Raw genomic sequence first — 15,511 nt, forward strand, 5'->3', positions numbered from 1 at the left:
TAAACAATAAGAGTCATGCTGACAGGAATCACGGGAAAATCACAGAAAAGGCCACATTTAATGAAGCGCTTTCTTTGACTTTTAAAAAAAAAAAAGAATGAAAAAGTTAATAAAGTAAGCCCAGAAACTATCTAAAACATTTTCAGGTGAAGTTAGAAAACAACATGCCAATGACCTCTTTATAGTAAAAGTTCTCTAACATACCATGAAAGCCACAGACAACCATTGTGGGTGTAGTACCACCCACAAAACTGTTTTTTGGGCTACAATCCCACTAGCAGAAGGGATGGACAAGCACCATCTCAGCCACTCTGACAAATTCCAATTGGAAGGTAGCACTAAGGATATCATCCCATAAACATGTCTAGTACCACCCCCTAAAAATGGCCACCTATGTAGCATCTCACCATCTTCAGCGCATGTTTTTGAGACATCATGGTGGTAAGCACATGCACAGAGCATGACTTCACCCTGAGAGAAAGCTGGAGTCTTCTGAATTTACTTTGACATCAACATGAGTCCTCTCCAAGTGAGTTTAGAGCTACACTTAAAGATATCTTCACAAGACTGTGAAACAACACGGCCCTGATGCCCTTCTGCAATGTATCAATGAGTCAAGTATTTCAGAACGGATTTTGGTTTTTCCTTCTTGATCTTGGTCTTCGCAGTTTATCATCATAGCACTTTCAGGAAACGCAATACAGGGAATGGAAGAGTTTCAATATAAAATCCCTCTCACCCTTGGAAGGCTGGCTTTTACTTCATTGTTGCATAAATTTATTCTTTGCGGACCTCTAGTTGCCTTCATTTGGTACATGGGGAAGCACGCAATAATTTTTAGGAAATTAATAAATTCATTGCTTACCTACGAATATTGTGCTTAAAAAACTCAAAAAAGTTGTGGAGGTGGAAGGAAAACATTCAGGCTTTCTTAACACACATCCATCATCAAACAGCAAAAGCGATCATGCCTTAATTTTAACAATGTACACTGTTAGCAATCTATTCGTCTAAGCAATTGGATGTAGCTGTCAATACTACTATTACATAAATCTAGAGACTTTTGATTTCTGGCTCTAAAATTCAGGGTCATTCATACTTTCTAGAGAGATATCAGCTCTGAAATTTGGGCTGGGACTGCCTCAGTGAGAGTTCAAAGGTAGTCAACCCTATCTCCAACAGACCAAGCTACTAATTTAAAACTTACGTGTCTTTTTGTTGTTGAACTATGCATAGCAAGATGTCGAGCAGCAGCATCAGCCGTCCTTCCTACATCTTCCAGGAAACGATAATCTGAAGGTAAAAAAAAGAACCAGGAAAAACTGTAGTGCTAACTTAGTAAAAACAATTAACTTTAAAAAGCACAAGAAATATTCTTACCACTCAAAAGGTTCAAATCAGTAAATTCATTTACAGAGACAAACGCTGTTTTATCCCTGACTCCATTACAGCTCAGCGCAAGCTTATGCTTCTTTACACACAATAGACTGAAATGACAAAAAGAAAAACATTAACATGCCACGTTCAGCCTAAGTGTGAGAAAAAAATCACAACAGTTTAATTCAGATAATAAGTACCTGCACGAATATTTCAGGCATCGTGGACATCTGTACTTAGCTTCCTCTTTACTACAAGTTTCACACCTGAAAGAAGTAAAAAGTACCTCTTAATAAAGCAGCATCTTTGTGCATGACTGGCCTGGGCAGGTGCCTGCTTAACAACCAGGCACCGTGCCATCAATTGGCATTTTCAGGAAATGTTATCTGAACTTTGAAATTAGAAAAATAAAATACAAGTACCCTGGATTAGATAAGGTAGCAGATAAAATAATGCAAGCTACAGGAAATATCTCCAAACACATACAAGGGTCTTACCTATATTAAAACACAGTGCAGATGCCTGAAAAAAAAAGAGAAAATCCCTATGCTAACTGCAGAGTTGCAAGCACAGCAAAGCTGCACCAGTTTATGCTTCATAGCCTGGTTGTACCAGTGCTTTTCTCCATTTACGTCACCTGTAATGTGCATTGTACCATGCTGGCTTATAATGCTCCCAGTTTTAGGCAGATAGAAAACAAACGTCGAGGATTCGCACCTGAACACACGCAACCTGAACACTGCATCTCATTTTTTCAATAACACAGAAAAAGACATGACAATATCGTCAGCAAAACTTCTTCCGGCTGTTAGCAGTGCCAATCCCAACGTCAGGGAACCTCTCAGGCACAACGTGTAACCTTCACGACTGTTTTGCCGCACATCACCTGCCCGCAGACCCCAATGAACAGGCAGAAGCTGACGCTGCTACCGAGGACAAAACTCACCACGCGGCCAGAACAGTTCCCTCCCTCATGTCACCACGGAACGGCCCCTACCCGAGCGCTAACGCCCACCGCACGGAGGGCTGCTCCTCTCCCCACGTACAGAGGGCAAACGAGAAGGCGCGGGGGCTGCAGGGCAGCAGGCGGCCACGCCGCGCTCCTCGGCCACCTGCGTTCCCCGGGGCGGGGCAGGCCCGGTCCGACCCGGCCCGCAGCAGGCCCCACGGAGCCGCCGGGGCAGGCCCGGCCCGGCCCGGCCCAGCCTAGCCCGCAGCAGGCCCCGCGGAGCCGCCGAGGGCAGGCCCGCGGCGGCGCTGCGTGAGGAAAGGCCGGCGCAGCTTTTCCCTTGGGCGGCCCCGAGTTTTCGCGGAGCCCGAGGGAGGCGCTCCCGGGGCCCGGCCGGCCGGGAGGCTCGGCGGCCGCAGACGCCGCAGGCCAGGGGCCCGCCGCAGGACACCTGAGGGCGCTCCCGTCCCCTGCCGTCGCCCCTACCTCTGCAGGGACATCTTCCGCCCGCCCGCCGACCGCCGATGGCTCTCGGGGCCTTCCAGCTCCGCCATGGCTGCGCGGCGCCGCCTCCCCACGCGGTGCCCGACGGGGCCTGGCCGGGGCGGGCCCGGCAGCGGCCTTTCCTGAGCGGCGGCGCCGCCTGGCGGCCCTCGGGCGGTGGCGGTGGTTTCAGTCGGCCGCACCGCGGGCCGGGCCTTGCCCCGGGGCAGGGGAGAAAGACCCCAGTCCCACCCGCCTGAGGATGGAGCCAAGATGCGATCGCGCTCTCCCCGCGGCGCTGAGAGCATCCTGTCGCCTCTAGGCTTTATCCCTCCTGCCTTAGGCTGTTTCAAAGCCCCTCTTCCCAGGTGCTTTTTAATGGGTTTTTAACAATGAAAAAGAAGGAAGAGGGATAAAAGGATTGTTACAAAGACTCGTAATATAGATCATGGACGGCTCTAAAAGTCAGGGTAACAAAGTAGGCAACCACCTCACAAACCATACAAAATCAATTGCAGCGTACAGATACTTGTTAACATTGCGGGACAAAATGGTACAAGATCTCCTGTGAACGACTTCGTGAGCTCTAGCAGAGATGTCTGAACGCAAGAGGCTTTCCAAAACACACACGGCACTGCAAACCTTTGTGCTGTCAAACGGGAGGCTTTCAGCCAAGCGTTTCTGGCAACCTGCAGCTGAGGCCACACGGCGCGTTGTCACCTCTCAGCGTCCCGCAGCACCCGTTCAGTGTGCTGCCTCCACAGGATGGGCATTTCTGCCTCAACTACAGAAACACACACATGTACATCTCAGCAGCCTTATAACACTTTAAGCGATTTGATTTTTAAATAGGTAATTTCTGAGACATGCTAATATAAAGCATAAATATAGGCTATAAAGAATTTCCAAAAATAGGGCAATGAGACTAATAAAAATATAAATGAAGCAGAACATTTTCTAAAAGATGACATTCTTACAAAAAATAATCCATTTGTCACAACATCAGCTCCACAGCCAAACTAAGAGCAAATGTCAAGTGATGCTGCTGTCAGGGTGTAAATGCAAAAAGTGAGACATTTTCTCTAACCTTTATCACCACTCTGTAATCTTGCTTTGGTTTTAATTTTATCAGATTTTCTCCAAGGGAACAAACCTGATGCTTCTCTATGAAATGTAAAATGGGACGTATGCATACGTTACCTCGTAAAAGTAAATACCGTCACTCTCGCAGTATTCCATGGCAGGAGGCGTGTGCTTTTCCCCTCGGTAAAGGAAGCCTAACCTAACAAGTACCCTTCTAGAGGATTTGCATCGTTACTAAGAATAAACTATACAATACAAAACAGAATAGTAAAAGACAAACAGATAGCTTGTAAGCTTATTTTATTATACTTTGGTAAGTACGGTTTCCTGTGGATCAAGACAGTTAAACAAGTTGTTTGAACACTCCCCTGGTCCCCAGTAAAGCCTGGTATCACCTTGCCATGTACTACTGAGCACCCTTTGGATTCATAATAGATAGAGGCATATCATTATAAAGAGTGCTTTTCCTAATGATAAAATTGTTCCTTTTTTAATAAAGATGGTTGAACATTTTAGGCTTAATTTGAAAAACCCAAAATGATCTAATAACATTGCAAAAAATGGAATTTCTAAGGTTGATGAAATGCTGATTATAATTTAACAGCAGCCATTCAGAAGACATGCTGTAGTAGATTTTTTTCACAAATTAAAAATATATATATACACAATATATCATCTCAAGATGCCTTTGGCATTAGAAATGTTAACTGAAATACAGGATCTAAAACTCAAAACTACTGTAGGTAGCTCTTCTACAACAGTTTTTACAATGGCTGTAAAGCTAACTGTTCTGACTATATGCATCATATACAATGTGATGTCTCATATACCATTTCCAACAGTACACAAAAATATTTTAAACAAGAAATCCACATAAATAATGTTTTAATTGTAGTGAAGTATATGACCAATGATTTAAAATAAGTACCTTTACAACAGAAACATATCCTGATGTAACCAGCACATACAGTCTGAAAGATAAAAAGGGACTCAAATAATCTCTGATAAGGCCACAAGCACCTTGTGTTATGAAGAGCACCAAGGCAACATGGACAGGAAACACAAAAGAGGTAGTGTGCCATCTGTTAAGATGTATGTGTCCACAATGGACTAGAATAAAACAATGCTTAAGAAAAGAAGACATATTGTACTGTGGCATAATTCACTTTTCATATATAAGCTATTGCACATTTAGGAGCATTAGCCAGTATTGCTCCTTAGTATTGTATGTCTCTAGCTTTCTTCGGGATGGTTTTTTTGCAGTGCTGTTAAAGAGATCACTAAGAACACTAGAGGTCCTGAAAAATTCCGTGTTCAGATACTCAGTTCCAGGAAATTATGCAAGAAAGCACCAACCAATTTTTTAAATACTTTATGAAAATCGTTGTAGTTCTTTCTTCCTTTCTTCCTTTCTTTCTTTCTCTCTCTCTCTTTCTTTCTTTCTTTCTTTTCTTTTTCAATGCCATTTCTCCTTAGGAGGAAGTCTTTTTCTTCCTGAGGTTCTTTAACCAACACTGTTCAAAACGATTCGTCAGTTTCCTAGTAATTTTGCCTGTAATGGATCATTCCTTTTGCATTCAATCTATGCAGCAATCTATGCATCTGTGTTGATGCAAAAAACCCCAGGACAGAAACCTTAAAGGAAGCACACCGAACCACTTTCTATGAAGTGCTGCTGTCCTGGTTTGAGATGAGGAAGTGCGTTAACTTGAACAACTGGAAGCTGATTAGTGTCCTGAGTGTGAAAAAAGAACTGTGTCTTGTGCCAGCTGCCGTCTTCAACCTGCAACACACAGAAGCAGAATACTAAGATTCACATCAACGATGAGCCTCAAAACACAAATGGAAATTGTGCCTGAAGAATGAGAGGAGGAGGACAAGCACACAGAAACATTTCTTCTCACAGCAGTTCCTAAAGAAACTGTGTAACTGAATAAATGGCATTTCAAGGGCACTCCTGGCAAAACTAACTGTAAAAAAGCCCAGTCTGGAATCCCGCTGGAGCAGATGCAGACACAGTGCAACACGTCACTTCGCCTGTCACTCTGCAAGCAGGCCTGGGCTCATACAGACTCGCAGAGCTCTTGCTAAATTCACCTCTCAATCTGAACGGTAGGTCTCAGGTTATGAACTCTACAGGCACTTGAATGACTTTGTAGGCCCTTGAAGAAGAATCTTGGCAAACGAGAGCTGCATTTTTGCCATGAACTTTGTATTGAATATTCTAATCCTTTAAAAATCTCAGTAAAAAAATTGACACCTCATAAAAATTATAAAATAACATTGTAACATTGTCTGAGGCTGGGAGTGCCTCAATGGTTGCAATCACTCCGTTCTTGAAACCCACGGAGTACAGCAGGCACCACTGAAAAGTGAAATCCCTGCAGAGAGGGAAATGTGTGAGATTCTGCAGCAGATCTGTACAATACATAGTTTCCCACAGAAAGAGCGACAGATCTCACAGATCTCACAGAAAAATGGCACTTCTCAATAGCTACTACTGTATGCCTTATGTTTTTTTTCAGGGATTAAACCAGTCCCAAACAGATTGGGAGGTGGGGAGAAGGGGCTTCCAAGGCCATACCTTAGCTGCACGGCACAGGCTGGAGCATCTTATTAGCATGTGCCAATAAAGGTTGGAAGCATAACTGCTTTGAAGTGCCTCAGTAAAACCACTTCCTATCTTGAGATTAAAAATCTCACTTGACACCCCTGTATTGATATGGAACCTGTCTCACGTCTTTCATTATTGTAAGTGAAAGCAGAGGTATAAAACACTGGAAGTGTAAAGTGCCTGTCTCCTAAATGTCATAGTGTTCTACCAAGACATTCACCAAATGGCCCACATCTTGGTAAGTGGAGCAATCTAATAGGCATTAGAAAATTAATAAGCTCTTCCAATTTTTCCTACATACAATTTAATATTTTAGTTATCAATGGAGTCCATTTCCAATCATCATTATTTTATTAAGTATCCAAATGACTGACTCATAGTCAATAAATTTAAAGATATTTAGTAGTCCAAAAAAATAATTTCCAGCCTGTTTGAACCTGAGATCTGGTGTTAGGTAACCTCAACAGAACTCTTACAGAAGCCTGAATTTTCATTTTGAGACTAACCATTCCTGAAGTTTCCTCAAGAACCTCCTTATTTCTGTTCTGATCTCTCTCCAGCGTCTTCGTAGAGTCTTGAAATACATGACACTCAATGCAAACAGCAAGTATAGATATCCTCTATTACTGCAATTGCTTTTACGTTTGGGTAGATGTTGAATTCAATATCAAAAGGTTGACATATAAAGACATATGCAGAACAACGTAAGAAGTAATCTTTAAGGGATGTGAATCTCAATGATTGTTATTTGCAGAAAGTTAATAATGTCTAATAATAATGCTAGTGCTAAAAAGTATTTACCATGCATTCATCCATAAGCACCTTCGGTTCAAGTAACGTATTTGCTTTAAATATTTGACCATTCCATCCTTTGAAGCTAACAGATGTTTTCTGGCCATCTGCTTTATTTAATCTCCACATTGGTGTGTTCAGACAATGAACTGTGATGCTATGAGTTGCTTCTGAGCTCAACAAATGAAGGAAGTTCATCTGCACTTTTCCAACGCCGAACTCCAGCTAAGTTCCAAGAGAAATGCATCGTTAGGGTTACAGCTGGACTATGCTGGATGACCACAGCAACGCAAAGTGACATGCACATACACATGTGGTGTTCAGGCATGGGAGCATGTATACATGTTTATACATTGGGATCAATGCCAAAGAGCACGATTTGTATTTTTCAGGAGAGCTGTTAGGTTCTATTATACTGATTACTATAAACAGAAGCTTTCACAGGACATTTTCAAAGCTTAAATATAAACATTTGCTAATGCTTACAACCTTGTTGAAACACAGCTGGGCAGAAAACACTTTTAAAATAAGGAAACTGAAAGAAATTATTTCGTGATTCAAAGATATTATCAGCAGTAATGGTGTAACTGCAGACACATTCTACTATTTAGTCTTCTTAGACCACAGCTTCTGGCAATACCTACATCCCACCAAAAATTCATAAGCATACTTTGATTTTAGACAGAAAATATAGTTATTCATTACTCAACAAGAATTTCTCCAAAGCTAGATCATATTCAAGGATCTTTCAAATGTCGGAATGAATATGGGAACTTTATAGTATTTCTGAGGCTCTTAATGACTACAGTGCATGTGCAAAACTCCACCAATACAAAATTTCTATTCCCAAGGGTTTAAAGACTACATGTAAAGAGGGGCAGAGACCAATGACACAAAGGAAAGCAGTCTCTGCCTAATGGCATTTAAAAGTAGCTAAGTGTTGAAAAGTAGTCATAATTTTCTTCCTTCCCATTGCAATAACCTCAGCATCTCCATGCTTAGCTGCCCTGAGTGATGAGTTACTAATGTAGCATAGAAGCATTTCAGGCTTATTTTTATGCTTTATATAGAAAAGTATAAAGCAAAAATAATTCTACCAGCATGGAAGGTGAGTAAATGAACAAAGTGAGAGTTACACCAACATATATTGTCTTCAGAAAATCTGTAACTTCTGTAACAGTATTTATAAAATGTTCCACAAAGATGCACATTAAAAAACACCCTCTGAAATCTAACATCTTTTTATGAGTTAAGTAAATAAGCATTAATTTGTTCAGAGTTCCAGCACAAATAGTGTCTTTCTGGCAGCAACGCATACCTTTGTCACGGATAGTGGACTTAAACAGGTCTGACCACCTGCAGTGAAGTTGCAGAAAACTTCTATAGCATCAGAAGGACATCCAATATTCGGGTCAATCCAGTATTTTCCTATTAGTATATAATTCCAGATGGAAAATAAAACCAAAATATAATTGTTACTAAACAATTTGCTAAAATAGGCATACTTTTGGGCAAGTATTAGATATATTATCACCATAGCTTCACTAGGAAATGAAAGAAAAGGAACATGAAAGTCTTTTCACTATTTTAATTCTACTAATAACAGATACTGAGCTAAATTATCAAAACCATTCAATTCTGATTACATATACGTAACTACACATATTTGAATACTGTCATAGTTTCAAAAATGTTTTCTCTTTCTACAGCTAAATAGGGAGAACAAATGGTATATCCAGTCTGCTTTTTCCATATTAAAACTTAACTTTTTTAATCACAAAATTGGATTCAGTTTCAGATTTTCTGGACACTTTAATTATATATATAATCTGTCTCTATATAATATTAGATAGCTACATACTTCCATCTTTAAAATTCAGAAATTTTATCTTAAATAAAGACTAAGATAGCTATGTCAGGCACCCTGCAACAGAATATAATAAAAAGATCTACTCATTAGAATTTTGATGTAGAAAGTTACATTTGGAAGCAACACATTTCAAAGCCTAGTTGTGTTCAAGCTTCAATGAAAGTGGGCACTTACCGTCTGCCACTTTACGTTCACAGTTAAGCAAATCCCTGCAGATGCGTGCTGGGTTATCCCGTGTGCCAAGGGGGTTCTTGATGCTGTGCAGTAAATTGCTAAGGTAGTGCAGCGTTTTGAATATCTCCGTACTGTGATCTAGTAAAGTTACTTCAGTATTCTGGTATTTCTGCCAGGGGCCGTTAGCAAATGCGTTACCACAAAGACATACCACAATGACAGTATATGCAGTAAAAGTCAAATGGCCGTTGAACAGCCAGACAGAAGTGAAGTATTTATAATGCATGCAGTCAGCCATATAAAACAGGGTAAGAATAACATATTCCAGTAAACAAATTAGTACATTTTATTAAAATTATCAAAGCAGTGAAGTTACAGGCAGGTTAAGATCATGCAAATACGTCATTAAGACATGTTGACATAAAAATGTGGATACAGGAAAAAAAAAGAAAAAAAGAAAAAAATTAGTGCATTTTTAAAGTATACTTAGCAGTTTCAGATTTTGAACAGTGAGATCTAGTCTTAGACTTAACCTAGAAAATATATGCAAATGTATTTGACTTCACCCATGTCAGGAATTTTCTGTCAATCAGTGGGACCCCACACTTCCACATAAGGTTTGGATCAAGGCCTAAATGCCACTATCATTATCTGCAGCTGAACAGCTACAGTCTGCTATGTGTGATAATCAATAAATTTCCCTTACTACCAATCATGACAAAAAGGTATAAATGCTGCTGCTCTTCTTAACTTCATTTCAATTGTATCATATAAATCCTAGCATATTTTAATTATATTCTACAGTAATTACTTGCTATGCATGATGAATTTTAAATTAAGCCTTTGTAAAGAAGCCCTGTTCTGTCCTCAAAAAAATAGAATTATAATTGCATACCCTGTATGATAATGTAAATACATTGAAATATATTACCTCCAGCTGCAGTGCAGCATTTGACTCAATCAAAGCTTGAACAGCAGCATTGATGTCCACTTGTTTCTGAAAAAAAGATATTTCAGAATATAAAAAGATGAACAGGAATATTCTTCAAACACTGTAGCGGGATAGCTTCATTATTTCGTCATTTTAAAAAATAATTCATTGTAACCACTTACTTTTAAAATAGGATCCTCCCTTCCATTTCCAAAGAATGTAAGCATGCATACAGAAAAAGCATATTTGATTTTTATTAGCACCCCCATACCCAATTTAGTGATCACACTCCTGGAACCTGGAAAAAAGATACTATAATAGTTGTTACCGACTAATGTCATAACTTACTTCTTCCAGCCATTTCGTTTATATACTTAAGAAAACCAACCCAGGTAAGTGTGAAAAGGTGTTATTCCTTTACAGAGAAGCACACAAAGAATATCTCAATCAGCCATTAGCAGCTGACAGATCAAAGTAATCTTCATAATGCATGAACAAATACCAAGACCGACAAACTAGCCTCTGAAGGAAGAAGCCCTTTTCTTGCATATCTTCACTCTGCAATTTGTGTGACGTATATACTAGACCCGGACAACAGGTTTATGTATTTTTAAAGAATTAAGTCACCCACACAATCATCTAGTTCTTGCAATTTGTCCTCAGATTACATATATCATTACAGCTTTAGGACACTTCAGGTATCGAGTCTGTCCTAACTGGCACAATCCCTTAAGAAACTCAGTCTGTGTGTGTGTGTATAAATACCGGGAGAACATCTGGGCCAGAAACAGCACAACATTTTCTGCTGCTATCTTTCAGAATGTTCAAATCCAGAACAGGAAGAAAACCTTTTAGAGTGTGACAGAGTTAACCCATGTCCATGGGCAACATCCACGAGCATTGCCTGTTGAGGGCTCAACAGCGCGGCTGAACAGAACTGACAGTGTAAGATGGAAGGTTCAAAAAACGTATTACTGTAGGGATGGAAGTTGTAGAAAAATACATTTGCATTTCATGTGCAAGTGATGGAACAAGCAATGCATTTGAAGAGGATCTTGCTATTTTCACTTTCAAAAGAGGACTGTATTGTAGGTTAGGGTTGTTACAGAACTTACTCTTGGTCCTGGTGGTCCAGGTGGTCCCTGGAAAATGTGAGAAACCAGATATTAGATGCTTCACATGGTTCTATAATGCAATCACAATGGAAAAATACAGGCAGGATTTTTTTTTTATGCACTTACAGGTGGCCCTGGCTGGCCCTGAGGTCCCTGAGGCCCCTAGAAGAAATAGAGATAAAATGCAACAAGTTATAGATGAACATCTCTGCTTTTATGTTTATATATTTTTTAAATCACAAACTGGCACAAAGCATACAATGAAGATGTAATACCGGTTTTGGTAAAGCTGTAGATTATTAGTTACAATTCTTAAAGTATCATACTTTGTTAATGTGTGAATATTACTGTTAGAATCGCTGTGTTGTCTAGTTACTTGTTTATACAATTATGATATTAAGGGAACATTAGAAGTCATACAAAGTATTAATATATAACATGCTATACAATGTGCCAGCATTATGTGCATGTTGCCAATACAAGTACTACAAGGGATGAGCGATCAGAAAAGCATTGCAAGTAATGTAATGGCTAGTTGTGAAAAACTGACTGATCTGCTTTACTCCACAGGTATCTGCTAGGCATTTCTTAGCTCCATTTATTAGCAGTGTCAATTTTCAGCCAGAACATGTCATGTTCGTTGTTTAACAGTGATATTGCAGGCTTCCATCATATTCAAGAAGTTATGCCCTTGTTTCCTCATCTTAAGTAGCATTATTTTAGTGTGTAGGATGATGCAGTGGCGAGGAGAGGAGGAGAAGGAACAGCTGCTTTTCCCTAGCTAATACTGCCTACAATGCACGTAGGCTTGCCTTAGGGTTAGACGTGGACTCTCCCAAAGACAATAACCCCTCTGAATTATCCTTTCTTTGAGCAACTATTCACATTAAGATGGAATTATTATGAATATTTATTAACATACAGTGATACTTGTGTCTCTGTTAGATTGTCTTCTTCAATCTCTATATGCTCAAAGCCTCTAGGAGCTGCTGTAACATAAACAATAGCAAGAAGAAAGGGAAGGAAAAGAATAGGTGGCAGTGCCTTAATTCCAGCAAAAGAGAAAAAGGAAAGCCCAGACTTGCATTATGTTTTAGTAAAATCTTTTAACAAAACTGCGTTAATTTAAGCACACTTTAGCCAGCGCTGCTTGTATCAATTTTCCGAGCACAATAAGATGTTTCAGCAAAAGCCATCTTACACGAGTATGGTCATGCTAGTACTAAGTCTCTGCCAAAAGAGAAATAATCATATCTGTCATGGTCATGCTGGCAAATATTGCGAAACTGATCTAGTCAAAGAGGTATTAAGTTGTAAATCACTTAATACAGTAACAAGAAGTATTCCTGCTGTGAGATTTCACAGCAAGATCTGCGTGTCGTGCTTCGGCTGCTGAATGAGGGCTATTCTTCAAGCTGCCATCAGCAAAGGCAGCTGGAAATGGTTAAAGAAATCTAACGTTGATTTATATGTATTTAAAAAAAGGATCTCAAAGCAGATGGGAGTCACTGAGGCCCCAAATTTATCAGTTATTAGGAGAGTATCAGCTGCATTTCTTACTATCTCTAGACATGTTTGTAAGGCAGAGCACATGGCAGCTACTGGGAAGTGCATCTGTCAGGGGTCACAATGATCTCCACAGCTGCGCAAGTTAAGTGTGCCTGTACATCACCTGCCCTGGCCATGCCAGGGGGGCTCAGGTCCTGGATTATGAAGGGTGTGAAAAGTGGGGGCCATCATGTCATTCCTAGTGCCAGACCTATACCAACAAGGCTATGTTGAGGGACTGCAAATGGCTTTGAGCCCAAGACCCACGTTCTACACATGATCTTTGGAGAATAGGGGAGAATCAAAACTGAAGTGATTTCTGAGTGTTTAGAGAGATGGTCTTCTGGGACTTAACTAAAACAACCTTAATGGCATAAGCTGTAGGGACTGCAAATATTGTCAGCTTTTCAACTGATACATCCTGACCCTGTGTATTTACGTTTCATCCACTTACACCTATAGAAGGGTTAAATGTTTACTGATAGTTTAGAAAGACATTGATGATTAATGTTAGAAAAGGGAAATCAAGGAATAAGTCATTATTGTTATTACAAAACTTATGAGAGATGAGTTTGCAGAGATGACAGGCACTGTTTTGGGGCACTCCCTCAGCTGTTGCAAATCAAGTGGGTTTCACAAAGCTACACTGTTGTATGCCAGTTGAGAAGCCTGACCTCCACGTTTAATTAATCCGATCAGCTACTCAGGTGCTGTTACAGCTGCAGGATACCTTCACTCCCATGCGGATGTATTACTGGACTGTCTGACAGTGCTTGGTGAAGTATATTTCATATAAAATGAAAGATAAAGTGTGAAAAACAAACTTGAGAAATGAACTTGACAGTGTAAGGATATATTTGTTTATCTTGGTTCAGGACTTGATTATGCAAATACCAAGTCAAGGCAAGGCACAAAGTCTTCAATGGTTTGTCCCTAAGTAACCACTGCTCTCTGATGAATAGATGTCCTTGTTCTGGGTGCTGAGATTTAGACATTCCAGTGGATTTTTCAGATGACTGAATGCTTCAGTAAATATTCTATGTTTTTGGCATGTGTCATGTGTCACAATTTTAAGACACAAAAAGTCTTGGAACAAGAACAGTTCAAATTTGTAGTGGTTTCTGAATATTTTCAAAATCAAAACCTGCACTGTTCCAATGAATTTAAGGTATTTTGCAAAAGAGGAATGTGAGTTGTCTTGATTCAATGTCTCCTTGTCAATAAAACCCATGTGAAAAAAAGGTAAATATTGAATGCATTTGTTAGCTATAGTGAAATACTTTTGGGGATATTACATTTCTTAACTGCATTAAACTTCAGAGGGCTGTATCAATTGCCTTTAAAAGCCTCTAAAATAGAACAAAACTGCACAGAGTGTGTTGAAAATCCTGTAGAGATGTTATAAATGTTCTTTCTGTTGCAGAGCAAACTAAGGTTAAATGACACTTTTCATGGATTAAGTTAATTGCTAAATATTTTACTGGAATGTACAGGATTACCTTTACAAATCTAGTTAATTTACCCTTTGATCACATTAGAATTTAAGTGAGAAAAGTGTAATTCCAGTTCATAATAACAAAACCAGAGAAGAGAACAGTTAGTTTTAGTGTGTTCTTTAATTCTTTAATTACCCAATTTGATTGCTAGTACAGAAGTTCAAAGGTGAAAACCCTGATCTTTTTCTAATACTGCAAGGCCCTGATTTTACATGCAATGATACATCTGCTTAACTTCGAAAACATGAGCAATCCCAAGGATTCCCATATTTTCCATGACTTTTGACGTTTTCCAAGAAAGTATTTTTAACAAAACTGATTAATAGTAAGCTTTCCCTGACCACTTTTGTCATTTTGACATCATGTCACCATATGTCATAATGGGTAAAGCCTAATAACATCCTGCAATATAATAGTCTGACACACAATACAGTGTAATAGCTGCCATTAATGATTGTAAATCTAGGATAGATGATGATAACAGAAAATTACAGTTTATGCCTTACCATATCATATTGTATCTTTTTTCACCTTGAGGATAGTCACACACTGGAACACATTGCCCAGAGAGATTATCCAGTCTCCACCCCTGGAAGTTTTCAAGACCCAGCTGAACAAAGCCCTAAGCAATGTGGTCTCATCTCAGAGCTGACTCTTTGAAACAGGAGGTCGGTCTAGAAATGCTTTGAGATCCCTTACAACCTGGATTATCCTATGACTCTATTCTAATTCATTATGTGACATGCCAAAAAAAAAATTAAGAAAATTCAGAAATATCAGAATTCTGAAACAATATTCCAAAATGTATTCAACGTTTTTCTAAATGTTTCAATCACAGTGATATGACTAGTTTGAATTTAAAAATAATTTTGATTAAAATTTTTCAACAAACTCTGTTTCTGACTATCATTTTTTCTCCAGAAATAACCTACAGGACCTGAACTTTGCTTCACCACTGACCTCAACAAGGGGACACGATTTTACATTCCATGTTTTTCAGGGGAAAAAAGGACATTTATTTCTAGTAATGAACGCTGCATTCCTGACAGACTAAAAACTGTAACCAAAATTTGGGCTGC

At 39.5% G+C, this 15,511-nt stretch overlaps 2 protein-coding genes across 2 annotated transcripts in view; both read right to left on the reverse strand.

Annotated features, from left to right (window-relative positions):
- The window catches only part of ZNHIT6 (zinc finger HIT-type containing 6), a 34,805-nt gene extending 31,688 nt beyond the window's left edge, over window positions 1-3,117 (reverse strand). The window contains exons 1-4 of the mRNA XM_063344027.1: window positions 2,813-3,117; window positions 1,578-1,643; window positions 1,381-1,487; window positions 1,208-1,293 (exon numbers count right to left, since the gene is read on the reverse strand). Coding sequence (XP_063200097.1) covers window positions 1,208-1,293; window positions 1,381-1,487; window positions 1,578-1,643; window positions 2,813-3,117 — 564 coding nt within the window. The remainder of the gene's footprint in view (window positions 1-1,207; window positions 1,294-1,380; window positions 1,488-1,577; window positions 1,644-2,812) is intronic.
- A 2,200-nt stretch (window positions 3,118-5,317) lies between these two features.
- Window positions 5,318-15,511, reverse strand: part of COL24A1 (collagen type XXIV alpha 1 chain) — a 149,560-nt gene continuing 139,366 nt past the window's right edge. Inside the window, exons 54-60 of the mRNA XM_063344940.1 lie at window positions 11,515-11,550; window positions 11,389-11,415; window positions 10,274-10,339; window positions 9,343-9,511; window positions 8,617-8,726; window positions 7,308-7,523; window positions 5,318-5,675 (exon numbers count right to left, since the gene is read on the reverse strand). Of these exons, the coding sequence (XP_063201010.1) occupies window positions 5,529-5,675; window positions 7,308-7,523; window positions 8,617-8,726; window positions 9,343-9,511; window positions 10,274-10,339; window positions 11,389-11,415; window positions 11,515-11,550 (771 nt within the window). The 3' untranslated portion in view covers window positions 5,318-5,528. The remainder of the gene's footprint in view (window positions 5,676-7,307; window positions 7,524-8,616; window positions 8,727-9,342; window positions 9,512-10,273; window positions 10,340-11,388; window positions 11,416-11,514; window positions 11,551-15,511) is intronic.

The sequence above is a fragment of the Chroicocephalus ridibundus genome, chromosome 8 (genome assembly GCF_963924245.1).
Source record: "Chroicocephalus ridibundus chromosome 8, bChrRid1.1, whole genome shotgun sequence".
NCBI lineage: Eukaryota > Metazoa > Chordata > Aves > Charadriiformes > Laridae > Chroicocephalus > Chroicocephalus ridibundus.